Source organism: Puma concolor, chromosome B4 (genome assembly GCF_028749965.1).
Source record: "Puma concolor isolate L17-30 chromosome B4, mPumCon1.1.hap2, whole genome shotgun sequence".
NCBI lineage: Eukaryota > Metazoa > Chordata > Mammalia > Carnivora > Felidae > Puma > Puma concolor.
This window is the reverse complement of record NC_141673.1, coordinates 124,729,941-124,748,032: the sequence shown is the minus strand read 5'-3', so window position 1 is coordinate 124,748,032 and position 18,092 is coordinate 124,729,941. Positions and strand designations below refer to the sequence as shown.

At 40.1% G+C, this 18,092-nt stretch overlaps 1 protein-coding gene and 1 pseudogene across 2 annotated transcripts in view; both read left to right on the top strand.

The window, feature by feature from the left end:
* Positions 1–7,272: 7,272 nt before the first annotated feature.
* Positions 7,273–8,650, top strand: LOC147579489 (uncharacterized; annotated as a pseudogene). Its single transcript, XR_015253999.1, has 2 exons — positions 7,273–7,836; positions 8,240–8,650. The product of XR_015253999.1 is annotated as an uncharacterized LOC147579489 (transcript).
* The window catches only part of PLXDC2 (plexin domain containing 2), a 451,622-nt gene continuing 442,041 nt past the window's right edge, over positions 8,512–18,092 (top strand). Inside the window, exon 1 of the mRNA XM_025930088.2 lies at positions 8,512–9,022. Within this exon, the coding sequence (XP_025785873.2) occupies positions 8,911–9,022 (112 nt within the window). The 5' untranslated portion in view covers positions 8,512–8,910. The remainder of the gene's footprint in view (positions 9,023–18,092) is intronic.

The window sequence follows — 18,092 nt, the reverse complement described above, 5'->3', positions numbered from 1 at the left end:
CTGAAAAAATACCAAAAATCAATTATCTAACTTTCTACCATAGGAAATTAGAGAAAGAAAGTACATTAAACCCAAAGGAAACAGAATGAAGTAAATAATAAATATTAGAAGGAAATAAATGAAAAAATATTAAATGTAGAGAAAAATAGAGAAAATGAACAAAACCAAAAGTTTCTTTTTTGATGATCAAAATTGACAAACCTTTAGCTCCATTGACCAGTAATAAAAGATTTGTTATTAATATCAGCAATTAAAAAGTGGACATTACCACCCAACTTACAGAAATAATTTTAATTTTAGTTTTTTAATTTACATCCAAATTAGTTAGCATATAGTGCAACAATGATTTCAGGAGTAGATTCCTTAATGCCCCTTACCCATTTAGCCCATCCCTCCTCCCACAACCCCTCTAGTAAACCTCTGTTCTCCATGTTTAAGAGTCTCTTCTATTTTGTCCCCCTCCCTGTTTTTATATTATGTTTGCTTCCCTTCCCTTATGAACATTGAATTATTAATCAAAATAACTTTACACAAAGAAAAACCCAGACTCAGGTAGCTTCATTGGTGCAATCAACCAAGTGTTTCAAAACTTAATAACACTTCTTCAAACTTTGTGAAAAATAGGAGAGGGAGAACTTCCTAACTCATTCTATGAGTTCATTTTTTTCCTGATACTAAATGAGAAAAAGACCACACAAAACAAAGAAAATACAGACCAATATCCCTTAGGAATATGGTTACAATAATCCTCAAAATACTAGAAAATTGATTACAGAATCTTAGTAAAAGTAGTATATCCCATTACTAAGTGGAATTTATCTCATGAATGCAAGTTTTGTTCAACTTACAAAAAGTAAGCAGTGTTATACCAATAGAACAAAGGGAACAAATGCATAGTCATATCAACAAATACAGAAAAAGGAATTTGACAAAATCTAGGACCTATTCATAATAAAAGAAAAACTGGAATAGAAGGTATCTTGCTCAACTTGATAAAGGGCATCAATGAACAACCTGCAATTAGCATAACATATACTGGTGAAAGAACTAAAGCTTTCTCTCTAAGATTAAAAACAAGACAAGGTGCCCACTCAACGTTTCTACTCCATATTCTGGAGATTCTAGCATGGGTAACTAGGCAAGAAAATAAAAGGCATTCATTTGGGAAAGGAAGATGTCAAACTATATTTGCTGATAGAATGATATTACATATAGAAAACTCTAAAAAAAAATATACACACATTAAAAAAAAAACTATTAGAGCTAATTAATGAGTTGAGCAAGGTTGGTTGCAGGATAAAGAAACAATAAGCAAGTATCATTTCTATTGCTATATACTAGCTGTTATTGGCTGAATTGTATCCCCTTCCTCAATGCATATGTTGAAATACTAATCCCCGTATTTCAGAATGTGACTATATTTGGAGATAGGTCCTTTAAAAAGGATATTAATGTTAAAATGAGGCCTGGAGGGTAGGCCCTTATCCAGTTGTTTTTTTTTTTTTAAGATTTTATTTTTAAATAATCTCGACACCTTAAGAGGAGTCTAACTTATACCTGGAGATAAGAGTCACATGCTGTACTGACTGAGCCAGCCGGGCACCCCTGGCCCTTATCCAGTCTGACTAGTGTCTTCATAAGAAGAGGGTATTTGGACACACGGAGAGAAACTAGGGATGTACTTGCATGGACCAAAGACCATATGAGGGTACGGAACATGGCTAGCTGCAAGCCAAGGAGAGAGAGGCCTGAGAGAAAATGAAACCTGCTGACATGTTGATCTTGGACTTCTCATTTCCAGAACTGTGAGGAAATCAATTTATGTTGTTTGAGCCACCCAGTCTGTAGCAATTTTGTTTTGGCTGCCTGGGAAACTAATATATTAGCCATGAACACTTTAGAAGTGAAATTAAGAAAACAATGTCATTCATAATAGTAGCAAAATAATGAAACACTTAGGAATAAATATAGCAAATAAGTGCAAGGTCAAATACACTGAAACTTCAGAACAATTTTGAAAGAGGGGAAAAACATCCCATGTAAATGGATTACAAGATTTGATATTGTCAAAATGGCAGTTGTCTCCAAATTAATTTACAGATTAAATGTAATCCCTACTAGAATTCCAACTACCATTTTTGCACAGTAACCAAAACAGTTTGGTACTGGCACTAGGCTAGGCATATAGATTAATGGGATAGAATTGAGAGTCAAGATACAAACTCCACGTATTTATGGCCAACCGATTTTCAACAATGATGCCAAGTTCATTCAATGAGAAAACAATACCCTTGTCAACAAATAGCTGAGGCAATTATTTACCCATATTCAAAAGAATAATTTTAGCCCCCTTCCTTACACTGTATACAAATATTTAATCAGGATGGATCAAAGACCTTAATGTAAGAGCTGGAGCAAATTGTAATAATATTACAAATTGTACTATACAATAGTCCCTACAAATTGCAATAATAGTACATGGATGTTCATAGCATCATTCATAACATCCATAAAGTGGGAACAGATCAAATATTCATCAACTGATGTATGTAAAAAAGTCATAGATCCCTTCAATGGAATATTATTTGGCATTAAAAAGGAAGAGAGTACTGATACATGTTACAACATGAATGAACCTTGAAACCATGCTAAGTGAGGGAAGTGAGACACAAAAGGCCACATATTGTAGATTCCATTTAAGTGAAATGTTTAGAATAGGAAAATCCATCGAGTCAGAGAGTAGGTTAGTGGTTGCCAAGCATTGTGGAGGAAATGAGAACAGGGAGTGACTGCTAATGGGTATGATTTTTTTTTGGGCGGGGGGGGGGGTGAGGAAAATGTTCTGGAATTAGATGGTTGCTTTGATTTCGTAATGTGATTATACTAAAAACCTCTGTAACTTTAAAAGGGTTAATCCTTTTTTTTTTTTTTTTTTTTTTTTTGAGAGAAAGAGAGAGAGTGCAAGCAGGGGAGAGGCAGAAGGAGAGAGAGAATCTCAAGCAGGCTCCATGCTTAGCGCTGAGCCCTACGCAAGGCTTGATCTCAGGACTGTGAGATCACGCACTGAGCTGAAATCAAGAGTCAGATGTAACTGACTGGGCTGCCCAGTCACCCCTAAAAGGGTTAATCTTAAATTATGTGAATTACATATCAATAAAAATTCATATAGTAAAAATGAAAATAAAAAGAGATAATTTATAGGACAGGAAGACAAGATGAATGCAAGATAAGTAAAGGAAATGCAGAACAAAGCATCAGGACTGAAGTCAGAGGTCGGTCCTGGCAATGTGTGGTGTTGAGCATTCCAGCAGCAGACACAACAGCCTTGTCATCTGTGCTGGAGCGATATAGCCTCCACCAGGGGCTCCACAGAAGCACAACTGCTGGTGGGGCTGACCCTTGGGTGACAGATTTCCCGTACTTCAGACACTTTGATCAGTTCAGAAAACTCTGGATAGTATATACGGCTAACAGCGACATCCACAACAGTCAACATTTTCAGAACTTTTCCACGTGCTCCATTATTACACATTGTGCAAAATATTCTTTTTTTTTTTTTTTTAATTTTTTTTTTTCAACGTTTATTTATTTTGGGACAGAGAGAGACAGAGCATGAATGGGGAAGGAGCAGAGAGAGAGGGAGACACAGAATCGGAAACAGGCTCCAGGCTCTGAGCCATCAGCCCAGAGCCTGATGCGGGGCTCGAACTCACGGACCGCGAGATCGTGACCTGGCTGAAGTCGGACGCTTAACCGACTGCGCCACCCAGGCGCCCCCAAAATATTCTTTAACATGTTCATTTCATTTGTTAATTCACTAAGTGCTTGCTGAACACTTGCCCATTTTTCCTTTTTTGTAAAATGCAGGATTTTAACTTATACTTGAGTACAGTTGAATGAATAAGGTATATGTTTCTATTACACATTATTGCTATTTAAAAAGAAATGTAAGATGATGCTCCTACTTTTTAATACTTATTTTTAATAATCCCATTTAGTAGTTCCTTTTCTACTACTACAAATTGCATATTTTTGTATTTTGCTATTAACTGATTAAGAACACTTTAGCTTATTTACTTTAGAAGGAAGACAGTATAAACATGAATGAAATTTTAATGCAGTATGTTGTTTCATTATGAATGAGCAAAATGTAATTATGTTGTTAATTTCATCTAAATAGTAAATGTAGTATTGATATGAGGAGAAAGGGCATTAAGTATTCTTTCATGTTAAATGTTTCTATAAAAAAAGTGATACTAGCTGTTAGGTGATTTTTTTTTAATGCTCATTTGATCCAGAAACACTCTATTCACAAAATTTTTACTTAAAACTACAAAAGAGAAAAAAGCTGAAATATCCATCAACAGTATAATGTAATTCTGGTTGATTCTGAGAGCAGAAGTCAGCCAAGATGAACAAATGAGTCTTGTAATTTTGTATCAGAGATCAAAAAAAAAATAGCCCTATCAAATGAGGAGGGAGAGGAAATGCCATAGACCTAGGGGAAAAGGTTATAATATTAGCTTAGGACTCAGTAAAAGCAATCCACTGATAGCAATTTCCCTTCATCTGACTGACTTGTAGAAAATTTTAACAGATCTTATTAAAATGGACAAAAACTATTTCCTGAAATAACAATAAAAAATATATTGTAATAAATGGTAGGTACTCTACAGCCTAAGCTGCATCTTGTTTTTTTTCCAAGGAAGCATGATATTTTTTTGAGTATCTCATTAGCCAAGTTTCAATTTAGGACAGGTCCTTGGAAACATAGCAAGATTAGAGTTGGAGGTAGGATGAGATGGGTAATTGTAATCTCCTTTATACAGATAGTACTGCCCTTGGAATGTGAAAAAATCTTCCTGAAGGTTGGTATAAATGAAGGGTTGCAAACAGATTCGAAATCTATACAGACATTAGCTTGGGTCTGCTTAAAGTTCTATGTTGCTGACAATGATTCTGATCTATGATCTTAAGATTTTAAAGAAGAGTGTTCTATGAATTCCAGATCTTTGTCATGGACAAAGAACTCAAGTATTACTCCTTTAAGATTCCTGATTCATTTGTTCCTTGAGAGGTTAGCTAACATTAAGCTAGTGAGTAAAAAAAAAACAGCAATTCAGTTCTTGTATCTATAGTAAATAGAAATGAGCCTCACTCATTAGAACTCCTCTTTCAAGTCAGGTGGAAAAGGAACCTTTCTTCACAAAGACACCTTAATTTGTCTCCATGAAGTTGAAATAGACAATAATACTGTGGTGAAACATACTGCAAACTGAAATCATTTAGGCCACAAAATACGCTACTTTTAATTAGCCAGGATTGTATGAGGACAGTCAACTTTTTCCATTTAACTCTGAATGACTGTTATAATGTTATAATGTAAAGGTTATATATATAACCTTTACATTATAGTTATATGTAACTATAACTATAGTTACCACTTGGCTTCCTTTCAGTTTTTGGCATCAAACTTCCATTTAAGGTATACAGCTTTAATCAGGAGGAGAAAGCATTGATGACAACAAAGAACAAGAAAATAAACACTCCTAATTTGCATACATAATAATAAAGAATAAAAGGAACAAAATGATACTAGGGAGAGAGAGGATTTTGTTCTCAAAAAAAAAAAAAAGGCACCCCCCCCCCCTTTTTTTAAATCAACTGTGGAAGTAGAGGGAAATATCCCAGACTAAAAAGAAGTCATGCTTTCCTGAGATGGCTCCTGGTAGGTTTCTTATAATTTTGCACGTAATGGGAATTGGAGTTGTGCAGAACATTTTAGGAAGCTTTCCACATGGATTTATGAAGTAATGAGCTCACTAGGGATGCAGATAAAAAACTCAACATCAATTAAATAAGAACCAAATTTTAATTAGAAAATTGTTTTCCAACTTGATGTTAAACCGATAAGTATCTCAGGTACTCAAATTTTGTTGTAATGTTACATAGAACTTACAAACTCTCAGTTAAGCAGAAATAAAAGAACCAGATTTCTTAAGTACGGTGACGAGATCAAGTTGTGAGAAAGCTCAGGAGAGAGCAAGGTTCTTGGCATAATAAAGTGTGTATGCACAACATGTTTATGTGTGTGTGTGTGTGTGTGTACATATATATTTCTGATATAAATAGCAAACTGAATATTGGATTATGAAAACATGTTACACCTCCTGTTTCCCTTCTCACTAGCTAAGTAGCCATCGGAGAGCCATTCTTTTTGTATCAAATTAGCAGAGTAGTTTAATTATCCAGACCCACTTCCAGTGGGTTTTGTGACAAAATTAAGGCGTGTCAGTCTTAGAAATGAAATTGCCAGTTATTTAACCAGCAAAGACAAGTTTATTTAGGAATAGTAGAGGAACTGTGGTTTGGGACATGCTTGCTATGACAAACCATAGGCAAGTCTGAAGAACAAAGGAGAAGGGCTTGCCTTTGGAGAGGACAAGAGGGATTTGGTTGTTTTGAAGGAGAGGAAGAGTTCAGGGTTGCAGCTCCTCATTGGCTAAGTGGTGGTGGTTTTTCTTCTAGGTTATTTCTGGGCAAGGAGAAAATCTTCCTTATCCTCCTAGGGTAAGTAAAGTAAGCTTCTAACTGCTGGGGTATGTGAAGTAGGCTGCAAAAGTGATATGTGGTGAGAACCCTTGCCTTCATCGCCTCTGACTCCGTTTTGAATTAGGTTGCTTTTGTTCATTTTCACAAGTGCTCATTAATAGCATCCATAAACTTTTCAGAGCATGGAATAGGGTGGGCAAGAATAGACTGAAAGACTTTTGAATTTAAGAACACTGATGCAAGCTCTCCAGTGATTCAGGACTTCCTCCCTCTCCTGTCTCTCTTAAGAGACATAAAGTCATGTACTTTGCACAGGCACTGTTTTCAATTCATTAAGTTTATAGTAATAACTCATTGAGTTCAATACGACCTTATAAGGGCATTACCACAATTCTCCCCATTTGATGGATGAGGAACTGAGGCACTATGAGAGCAATTGCGAAGAGGCTTGGCCATTTAGTGGGAGGAGGTGTTATTCCAATCCAGCCAATCTGGGTCAAGAATCTGTATTTTTAACCAAAATGCTTTTCCACTTTTCTTTGTATTTGTCCCTTTAAAATGAGGTTAAGCGAAGTAAGATGTAAATTAGCGAGAGGGCTGGGAAGGGTTAAGGCTGAAGCACATCCTGGAGCTGAAAAAACAAAAACCAAACTAGGGAGCGAATGCCTGTTAAAAGCCCCCGTAGGAAATTCAATGGGCCTCCTGTTTCTTTAAACTCTCGCTTTCCCTCCGGCGGACACTTTACAAAGCAGCAGCGGCAGCGGGACCACGCTGTCGCGCGCTACCTTCCTCCTCCGGTCTCGCGGGTCTGGGGTCCGAAGGGGTTTTTCGGGGTCAGTAGCAGAACTCACTCGGGTTTGCTTTCTTCACACCCCAACTGCTACAAACGTCCTCCCGGGAATGGCGAACTGTAATTAACCCTTTAGCGCCCAGGGAGACCCCGCCAGCGTCTGGTGTCTGCTGGGTACCGTGCGGGGGGCTAAGACCCTCCGCAGCCCCGCGCGAAGGAGGCCTGGAGGCCAGGTGGGCGAAGGCGCCGCTGGTGTGGCTGCAAAGGGCAAGAGCCGAGTGCAGGATGGCGCCCCGGCGGCGCGGAGGTGCAGCGGGGCGCTGGGCTCCTAGCTCGCTCGCCTTTCTCGCCTTCTCTCCTGACTCTCCGGGCAGTAGGCTGCTGGGGGCGCGCAGGGCTGGAGTTGCCCTCTCACTCCCCCTTGCTTTTCTCCTCCGGCTTAATCTCTCGGCGACTTTACTGCCAGCCCCGAGGAAAGTGCAGCCATTGGACAGGTCGGTGCTAGCTGCTGGTTTCGGGGAGGAAGGTGGGAGAAGCCTGAAGGAGCGGGGGGGGGGAGGGAGGAGGGAGGAGGGAGGAGGGAGGAGGGTGCAGCGGCAGATCTGGCAAATTGCAAGCTGCCTTCCCTCCCCAAAGTGTGGAGCAGAAGCGCGGGGGAGCTCGGCGGCGGCGGCGGCGCCTCCTCCGCCACCAAACTCCCGGGGCTCGGCGGGGCTTGTGGCCACCTCCTCCTTAGCCAGGAGGAACCCTTTCCCGATAGGTTTTGGCCTGACTCCCCCGCCCCCCATTTCTTTCTTCTTCCTCTTCCTCCCCCTCCTTCTTTTTCTTTTCTTTTTTTTTTCTTTTTCTTCTCTCTCTCTCTCTTTTTTTTTTTTTTTTTCTGGCTTCGGACCTTAGACTGCTACAGCCTGAGCCTTCACTGGGCTCAGCTCTTTAGAGCTGCCCATCCCTCTGGCTGCGAGAAAGGACGCGCGCCCTGCGTAGGGCGAAGAAAAGAAGAAAAACTTGTCGGAGGGGTTTCGCCAGCCCACATTAACCCCCTTCCCGCAAACCCAAACCTCCCGCCAGGGCCATCCCAACACTGGGGAAAGTTCCTTGTGAGCCGACAGCCCTCTTGGATTTGGAGGAGGCAGCCGCGCTGGCTGTGGAATTAGATCTATTTTGAACCCAGTGGAGCATATCGCGGGGGCTCGGAAGTCACTGTCTGCGGGCACCCGGGTGGCGCTGCCTGTGCGGAACCGAGAGTTTGCGAGCCCCGGCTGCAAGTGGCCTTTCCTCCCCGCCGTTGGTGTCCTGTGTCTGGGGTGAGGGCTGCGAGTGTTGTGGCAAGTTGCGAAGAGAGACCCGGAGGTCCGGAGAGGACTGCACTCCCCCTCGCTCTCCCTTCCTCTTCCCAGCTCCCGAGTGTGAAATCCCATCGAAATTTACAAAGGCCTCCAGGTTCAGCCAGACCGGTCCGCAGCGCTTGGCCCCAGCGTCCCCATCGTCCCGATTCCCACTCGGAGCCTCCAAGCACCCGGCGCCTGGGAAGGACTGGCGGGGAGGGGGAGGGAGGTCTCGGCGGCGGCATGGCGAGGTTCCCGAGGGCAGACCTGGCCGCTGCAGGAGTTGTGTTACTTTGCCACTTTTTAATGGACCGTTTTCAGTTCACTGAAGGGGAGCCTGGAAACCAAATCAATGGTAAGATGCACTTTAGCTTGTTGATTTTTTTGCGCAACTGAAGATTTCGCTGGCACTCCCCCCTCCATTCTCAACCCACCCCCACCTCATCTGTCTGCCCTTGGGAAAGTTATTGCAATTGCTTTGGGGTAAACTTGGGCTTTCCGAATGGAGAGGAGGGGGTTGGTTAGAGAAGGGGACTGGAGGTTTTCTTGAGGATTTCGGGCTTCCTTCACCTGAGCGACAGGGGGTGGTACTGTCTCCCCAAGTCGCCCAGAGAGGGCTCTGGTGTGTAAGAGCAAACCTTCTGTAGATACCTTTCCCAGAACTGGCATCTCTGGGAAGTCTCCTCTCTGGCTCCTCCTGCTTCTCTGCTGCCGCGATAAACTAAGCGAGTGCGTGATGGGGGCCGTGGGTGGGGGACGTTAGTGGCAGCTGGGGATTGCAGGGTTCCCCCCAGCTGTAGAAAATTTCCTGTGGCCGCACCTTTCTACCCCACGCGATCCCCACCTTAGTTCCCTTTCGCAGTCTGGGGTTGAACGGGCTCTGGAAGCGGGGCGGGGTAGGTGCGGCGCGGCGCCGAGGAGGGGAGGCGGTGGCAGAAATGGGGTGGGCGCGCCTCTGGAGACCAATGCCTGCCCCCATTGTCCTCCGCCGGCCGCCTTCGCAGACAGGCCTGAACGCGTCCGGGGTTCGTCCAAGTGCCCTGACATTGCCCCCGCGCGGAGACCCGGCCTTCGCATCTACCCTGTGGTGGCTCCGGGTCGTTGCCAGCCAGGTTCGCGTCCAGCCGGGAGCCGCGCCCCCGGGGCCAGCGCGGAGCCGGCGTAGCAACACCCCCCCGCGACCCGCTGGCTCTCGCAGGCTGGGAGCTAAGCCGGGGTTTCAGGTGCCTCCCGCGACCCTGCCCTCTGAGAACTGGGTGCCTGCTCACCCTTTCTGCCCCTCAGGCAGAGAGAACCTTGGCAGAAATTTGTGAACTCAGGTTAGACTTGGGAGAGGAGGTGAAATGAACAAAATACACTTGGAGGAAAAAAGAAAACACAAACTTTCTGATGAGCGTAATCAAGATTTTGTTTTGTTTTAATTCTGAAGTCTGGGGTAGTGGTGGTGGTGGTGCTTAGTGATTCCTCAGAAAGTATACATGTGTCTGCAAATGTCAAGCATGAAAGTCGCAGATGGAAGCTTACCGAGGTCACCTGGGGATTCCAAGTGAGGTGAATCTTGGAGAAAGTCCTTGAATGAAATTCACCAATCTGAGACCTAGAAATCAGCTAAAAACACTGTCTCTGCCCCTGGTGTAAATTCTTATAGAGAACGCACAGATTCTGACTCTGCGCTCCAATTTATGATTGGAGGGGTGTGTGGGATGGGAGGAGGGGGCAACATGATGACAACGCTTTTAAAACTGTGAAACACTTTAAAACCCCAATTTTCTTGATGTTGATTTGTCTTGGTCACATATAGTTTTGTTCTGCATAGATGGACATAGCTTGTTCTTTACTAGGTACGTCAGTAGATTATCTTGTTTGTCTGATACATTTCATTGGTTGGAAAAAAAACACTAAGACTTTTACCCTACGATATTGATATGGTATGGCCACATTCATGAAATAAGTAAATGCTTAAAGAAAACAATTCATCCCAAAGGAGGTTAGAGAGACGTGTATGCCAAAATGGATTCCAAAGTTGTTTATTTGAAATTTCTGTAAATAATGCATTTACAGAAGAAAAAAAAAAGATCAGCAGATGTTTATTTTTTCCGAACTTCTTTCATTAATGGTATGTTACTGAGAAAAGAATATGTATACATTTCTAAGTTATCAAATTGAGGATGAGTGAACATTCACTCTACAATTGGCCAGATAATTAAAAGCTGTGGGGATTATACAATACCTAAATTGCCCAACATAAATGTACAGGTATTATAAACTAATTATAAACTAGTACCTGTGGTGGAAAATTACTCTAGAAACCCATATTTTTATAGGATTGAGTAAAAAATGAATAGTTTTAAATTTCTTGGTAAGTGTTTTGGAGATTTATTGCAAACTGAAGTAGCTTCTTTACTGGATATCAGTCTACATACAGTTTTTGAGTAATCTTGGAGTTAAATGGTTACATTTTCTTTCCTATAAATACAATATAGCAATGAAATAGAAGAAAAAATAATTTCCTTTGTAAACATGCTAAAATATCACTATGGGAAAAATTTTAAAGAGCCCAACAGTCTTGAAATTTGCCATGTAGCAATCAGGATTTTTATCACAGACATTTTGGCACAGGAGAAAAAAATCTGATTTCATAACAGGGACATTTAATTATGTATTACTTTAGAAAATGCTGCAGTTGATTTTATTGCCACCAGAGGGCAGAGGAACTGCTAATTTCTCCTATTCCCATTCTTTCCCAAATCTCTCAGATTAATGATCTTCAATACTTTGTTTTTCCTATGCGCAGTATGTTTTGGACATTTCAGCTTACCACACGTAAATGAGTGGCAATTTATAATAATTAGTGTTTATTTCCCATGTTCATTGAAATTAACTTTTCATTCAACATTTATATAGCACCTTCTACATGTAAAGATCTATTCTTAAAAAAATTTTTTTTTAATGTTTATTTACTTTTGAGAGACAGAGAGAGACAGAGCATGAGTGGGGGAGGGGTAGAGAGAGAGGGAGACACAGAATCTGAAGCAGGCTCCACGCTCTGAGCTGTCAGCACAGAGCCCAATGCTGAGCTCAAACCTACGAATGGCGAGATCATGACCTGAGCCGAGGTCAGACACAACCAACTGAGCCACCCAGGCACCCCATAAAGATCTATACTTTGAATACATTCTTGTGGTGCATTTGTACAGTGGAAAAATTCAAATACCTTCTTTTGTATCAATGCTGGAGGTTTCTAGCAAATTATTGTGGAATTCTCAACAACATAGCTTTCAAATCTCTCTCTTACAGTGAAAAGCTCATTATGTAATGAATTTATCTTTAGGATTGAATGTAATCTACACATAGATGAAAAGTATATGCCATATTAAATAGTTTTTATCAACACCAATATTTAGAGAAAAATAAACTTAGAATAGTTCTAAATTCTAGAAATCGGAAATCTTCTTTGTATTGTTATACATTTGTTCCTATATCCTATAAGTGAAAAACAGTTTATTAACCGTGTCAAAGGAGAAAGATGTGTTAATGTCTTGAAGATTTCTAAAATGTAAATAGGGAAAAAAGGCCTAAAATTATGGAGTTATTTTGGCCTGGTTATTACTCTTAAATGTGACTTAATGCAACAAGGAAGTTCAATACCACTATATAGAGAGCAAAAATAGTTTAGGACTCCAGGGAACTTTTGCTATTTAAACTTTCTAATATTGCTATGTACTGGAGGGAAATAGTTTATTTTTAGCAGGTCATTTACATTTATTCTAGTTGTTTCTCTAGTGGGATATTTTTCTATTATTTTCTGCTTTCGTTGGAGTTAAAAGACTTAGTTTGAAATGTTACTAACTTGTGGAGTTTGGTATGAGAGTATCTCTGTTGAGGCATACTGTCATTAGTGTAAATTTTCTGTTTGCATATATACTGGAAGAGAAAATTATAACAGAAGGTTAATCAAGTGAATATCCTCTATAAAGTAGACCTGGGTCAGATTAATGAACAAATGGTAGGTTGACTTTTATTTTATTTTATTTTATTTTATTTTATTTTATTTTATTTTGGGAGGGGGAGGGGTAGAGAGAATGGGAGAGAGAGAATCCCAAGCAGGCTTCTCACTATTAGGGCAGGGACTGATGAGGGGCTCAAACTCACAAAGTGCAAGATCATGACTTGAGCCAAAATCAAGAGTTGACAACCGACTGAGCCACCCAAGAGCTCTAGGTTGATTTTTAATAAATCAGTGACTCGTGTTTCCATACAAAATTTTTTAAAACACAAAATGTGAGTTTTTTTTTCTTTTAGAGAACAGATACAAATTGAAGCCTAAGGATGGATAAGATTTTTAGTTCATGGATGTCTGCACAGAGATTTGAAATTATTATAAGTAGGACAGTTTGTGCATTTGTTAAGTTTGATCTTCAGAAACAGATTTTTATCAAGTAGAAAGTACTTGAGTAAAACTTAGTAACAGAAGATACTAATTTGCTCCAAACAGGTTTCTTCTCTGCCTGCAGAGAAGTAGACAAAGTGGATTCTTTTCAATTAGTTTTGTCCCTGTTTTTTTTGCTTCCTAAAAGATATTTCCTGTTGTAGAAGCGGAATATTTATGAAGATTAGTGAGTTGATCAGCAGCTGTGATCATGAGATCTGAAGTCTTGAGCGGTTTCCTACCACATTAAATACTGTCTCTTCACCATGGCCTCCAAGATCATTATCATGTGGCCTGGACCTACTGTTTCAGCTCTCCCTTCCCACCCCGTTTCTGAACACTCTCACCAGTTGAGGCTCCTTGATCTCCCCTGAGTAGGTGCTGTGTTACTTACTACCTCTTTTCCTTTCCTCCTTCACCTTCTTCCCTCACGCGTCTCCATTGGTCCATCTGCCGTTTCTTATAGGCTTTTATCTCAAGTGACACAGTTCGCAAAAGGATGTGCCATCTCAGAACCCTCGGGAACTTCTGTACCTTTTTAAAGGCACTCGTTTGTTTGAATCTGCTTGATATTGGAAGAGTTGTTTCCCTCCATTCCATTTCTGTATCTCTTTCATATACTTTCTTACACCATAGATCGTGTTCTGTAGGGTCCTGGTCCGTCCACTTCTGAATCCCCCAAGGCATCTCCCACACAGGCATGCAATAAATAGCTGTTGAACTGACCGGACTGAATGGAATGGTAGTTAGTTTGAATGTCACCTTGGGAGACTTCTGAAAAGTACTCGTTTACCCTGTTTATGACTTTTTCCACCAATAAGTTGGAAATGAATATACAGACAGGTTTTGCAGAACTGATCGTTTAAAACAAGAGAGTAGGATCCAGGGGTCTGCTGAACTGTCATAATGCTTGTGGTGGATAATATTTACCTTAAACCTTCTATTAAGGTTTTTACCTCACTAAGGTTTTTTTACTTTTAAAAAGTTCATTCTGTCATTCAATTATACTCCTGGTTTCTGAATGAATTTTTACTCATGTTCTTAACCTAACACCTTTAAATACAATACGTGCGTTTGTGTATATGTGTGCACATATGTGTGCATATATATATATGAAAATGTATATGTCTATATGTACATATAGACATATAATGGTGATGTATTTTCGGCAGAGATGAACACTATTAAATAATTTAACAGTTTTAGTTCGTTGTGAAATTACTCTTGAATTGTGCTCAGGCCTCATGCCATTAACCTACACTGAAGGAGGCCTTTGAAAAAAACAGTAAAAATAAATTAATTAAAAAACTAAAAATAAATAAATAAGAAAATAAATAAATAAAGTGATCTTATAAAACGTGTTATGGTGGTGGTTTTGGGGGTGTTGGTGGCACCATGCAGTGCATTTTGCAGTGTCTGCTCCCCCAGTAGGTGAGGGCAGTGAGAGAGAGAGAGAGAGAGAGAGGGAGAGAGAAAAGGAGAGAAATCTTGTATCTTAATAACAGACATAGTTGTTCTTCCGAATTAGGTTGTTTCTATTTTCTGGACATGATGCATAGTGACCAGATGCATTACCTTTTAAAATCTGGTTTCCTGAAAGCTCAGAGCACAATTTGTAGCTTCCCTCCAACAAGTATATATACTTTCTGGACTTCAATTTTTGTGGACTAGTTTACCATCTTGTCTTTCATACTCCTTTTTAAAAAATAATATTTATTTATTTATTTATTTATTTTGAGAGAGGGAAAGAGAGAGAGAGAGCGTGCGAGCCCATGTGGGGGGGGGGCAGAGAGAGGGACAGAGAGAGAGAGAGAGAAAGAAAGAAAGAGGCTCAGCCCTGTCAGCACAGAGCCCAACATGGGGCTCAAACTGTGAGATCATGACCTGAGCCGAAATCAACAGTCAGATGCTTAACTGACTGCGCCACCCAGGCGACCCGTTCTCTTTCCTACCCTTCTTTATTTTTGCCCAACTTTACTCACTTAAAATCTTGTCTTCTCTTTGTTTCAGAGATGGGAAATAAGTAAATAAAAAGTAATCACCGCACTATGTAAAGCTGTATATTACTAAGTTGCTTTTCAGCTTTCTTTTAATCCGACTAATTCCAGGCCTCTGCCTTTATCCCAAGCACATTTTGTCAAAGCTTTAATTATCTCTTTACAGTACTGCGCTCTGAGAAGTCTTTCTTCTTCACTAGGGTTCGCACGGGATGTCTTCCCTCACTATCCTCCAGACAATGCTTCTGTTCAACTGAGGAAGTTCCTGAAGAATGACAGACTAAGTAGTGATGCTTTTATTAAGCCAGTTTCTCCCCCTCTTTCTTGTGTCACGTATTGCCTGGTCAAATTAGCACAATAATATCTGAGGAGAGAACAGAATATAAAATATTCTACATTATGTGGTACCCGGACTTTGAACTCATTTTGTATTTGTTCTTTGGCAGGTTCTTATTTGCCCCCGTGAATTAAACAGGTGGTGAGATAGAGCGTGATGGTACAGATTTGGGTATTTAAATAGAATCTGAGCTCTCCTCAGGGACCTGTTTGGAATTAGTATAGCCTGTTAAAGACTGCAGATCTGAATATGCAGTTGGACTGTGTGGCCTTCTTTGAAATCTAGATTTGTAATCCCTTCCTCCCGAGGTCATCCAAACAGATGCGAGCACGGGTAGCCCTCCTCTTCTAAATTAAAATCGGGCGATAGTCACTGCTTCTGCTTCAGACGTTAGAGTAGAGAACGGCCTGCGGCTTTGCTGAGAGGGTCATAAAGGCAAGGATTGCAGGATGACTTCCACTTTACTTTTCTGGAGTCTTTTTGCTGAGTTCCTCCCTCTCCTCACCTATTATTTTTCACGAATTAATTGGAAAATTTTCCTAGAATTCATATTGCTCAAGGTCTCATCCTGTAGGTAAGGTGCTTAGCTCACCAAGGCTTTGAGAATACAGAAAGAATGTCAAGAATTTGCCCTGTGGATAAACTGCATAAAAATCAGAATATTTAAAAGTCAATTTTCTACATACTCCCTGGAGTGGTCAGTGATAGGAGAAGTGTAAATAAAGCTGGCATATTTTCTTTAAGCATGAGGCTTGGTAAGTACATCCTTATTTATTTCCATAAGGATGATGTTTTCTTTGGTCCACTTGGAACCTGGAATATTCAGCAGACACTGATGTTTTTTTAGGTAGTAGTTTTTGAGTTAACACAGTTGTTAATTTTGTACATGGATCTGTTGGTAACGGTAGCTCTCGACTTTTTCTCTCTGAAACCATAATCCGAACATCCAATAAAATGATGATTTCCCTAAACCCTAAAAGAGAAGCAAGATAGAGGCAGAACTTATCACTTTAGAATATGAAATTCACAAATAATCATGATTTTCAAGATGTGAAATGGTCTTCTAGGGTGTATTTCTATTATGCATATTTGCTTAATTCTCTCCCGAAACAGACCATAGCTGGCACTGACACAACAAATCTGATTACTTAACTGGTAAGTTGTTCATTTGTTTGGTCAAAAGAGCCCACTGACCTTACTGCAGGTGCAGGGGGAGCAAGTCCAGTATTGTACTTGACTTCTTTCGGCTGCACTGTCCCCCTCCTCCTTCTGCTGTCCGTTTCCTTCAGTACATCTCTGAAAGCTGCACTGTGAGATATTCATGGAAAAATGTATGTGAAATGACTTTTGGTATACTGAATCATATTCTTACTGCGTGTGGATTCTTACTCTTTAAAGGAATCCTGTCCTGGGGCGCCTGGGTGGCTCAGTTGGTTGAGCACTGAGTTTGGCTCAGGTCATGATCTCACAGTCCATGAGTTCAAGCCCCATGTCAGGCTCTGTGCTGACAGCTCGGAGCCTGGAGCCTGCTTCAGATCCTGTGTCTCCCTCTCTCTCTGCCTCTCCCCAACTCGTGCTCTGTCTCCCTCTGTCTCAAAAATAAACATTAAAAAATAAAATAAAATAAACATTAAAAAATTAAAAACAAATAAAGGAATCCTGCCCTGAGCTTTTGATTAAAAAGAAAATCAACCTCTTAATTATTTTGCTATTCCATAGTTTTATGTTTAAAATTAAAGTATACTGTATATACGTACTTGAACTATGAAAAACTGAAAAACAAAAACTGAATGATGAAACATAGCAGTATGTATTTGCATTTTTGTTCTTTGGTTCTTGTTTGTTTGGAGTGGGACTAGAGAGAGTCATTTGAAGTTATTTGTTCACACAATAAAAGTTTAAAGAGTATTTTAATACCGATTTGAAAACTCTGGATGCCCTGTAAAAATAGAGTTGACTTTTTTGGGGCGCCTGGGTGGCTCAGTCGGTTGTGTCCGGCGTCAGCTCAGGTCATGATCTTGCCCTCCATGAGCTGGAGCCCTGTGTCAGCTCCGTGCTGACAGCTGAGTGCCTAGAGCCTGCGTCGGATTCTGTGTCTCCCTCTCTCTCTGCCCCTCCCCCACTCAATTCTCTTGGTGTCTCTCAAAAATAAATAAATAAATGTTAAAAAAATTAAAAAAAAATAAAGTTGACTTTTGTTTTAAAAAATATCATTTCATATTAGTTTGAAAGCATTCTCTCTGTATTTACAAAGATACTGCTTCATGTTTTATTTTCATAGCTTATTGAATATCATAGGATATCATATCTTGGGTGATGTATATTTGTATCTGTTTTGATTTATAACTTGTGTTTTAAATTTTTACATAGTTTTAAAAATGTCTTTTATTCAGATTAAATTTCTTTAATTCAAATTAAATTAATTTTATGAAAGCATTTCATTTGACATGAAGTATGTGTTAAAATATTTCCTATATCAGAATATTGTGGTAACATCTGTTAATACTGCAAGACTTGCAAAATACTGATGAATGTGTTGTAAAAAAATTTTGGTTGAGGCTGAATTGTGTAATAAGTCATCACTTTGATATAATAATAATAACATCATCACTTGCTGTTTTGTACACATGCATTTGTGTTGGTCCTGATTTTTCCATAATTG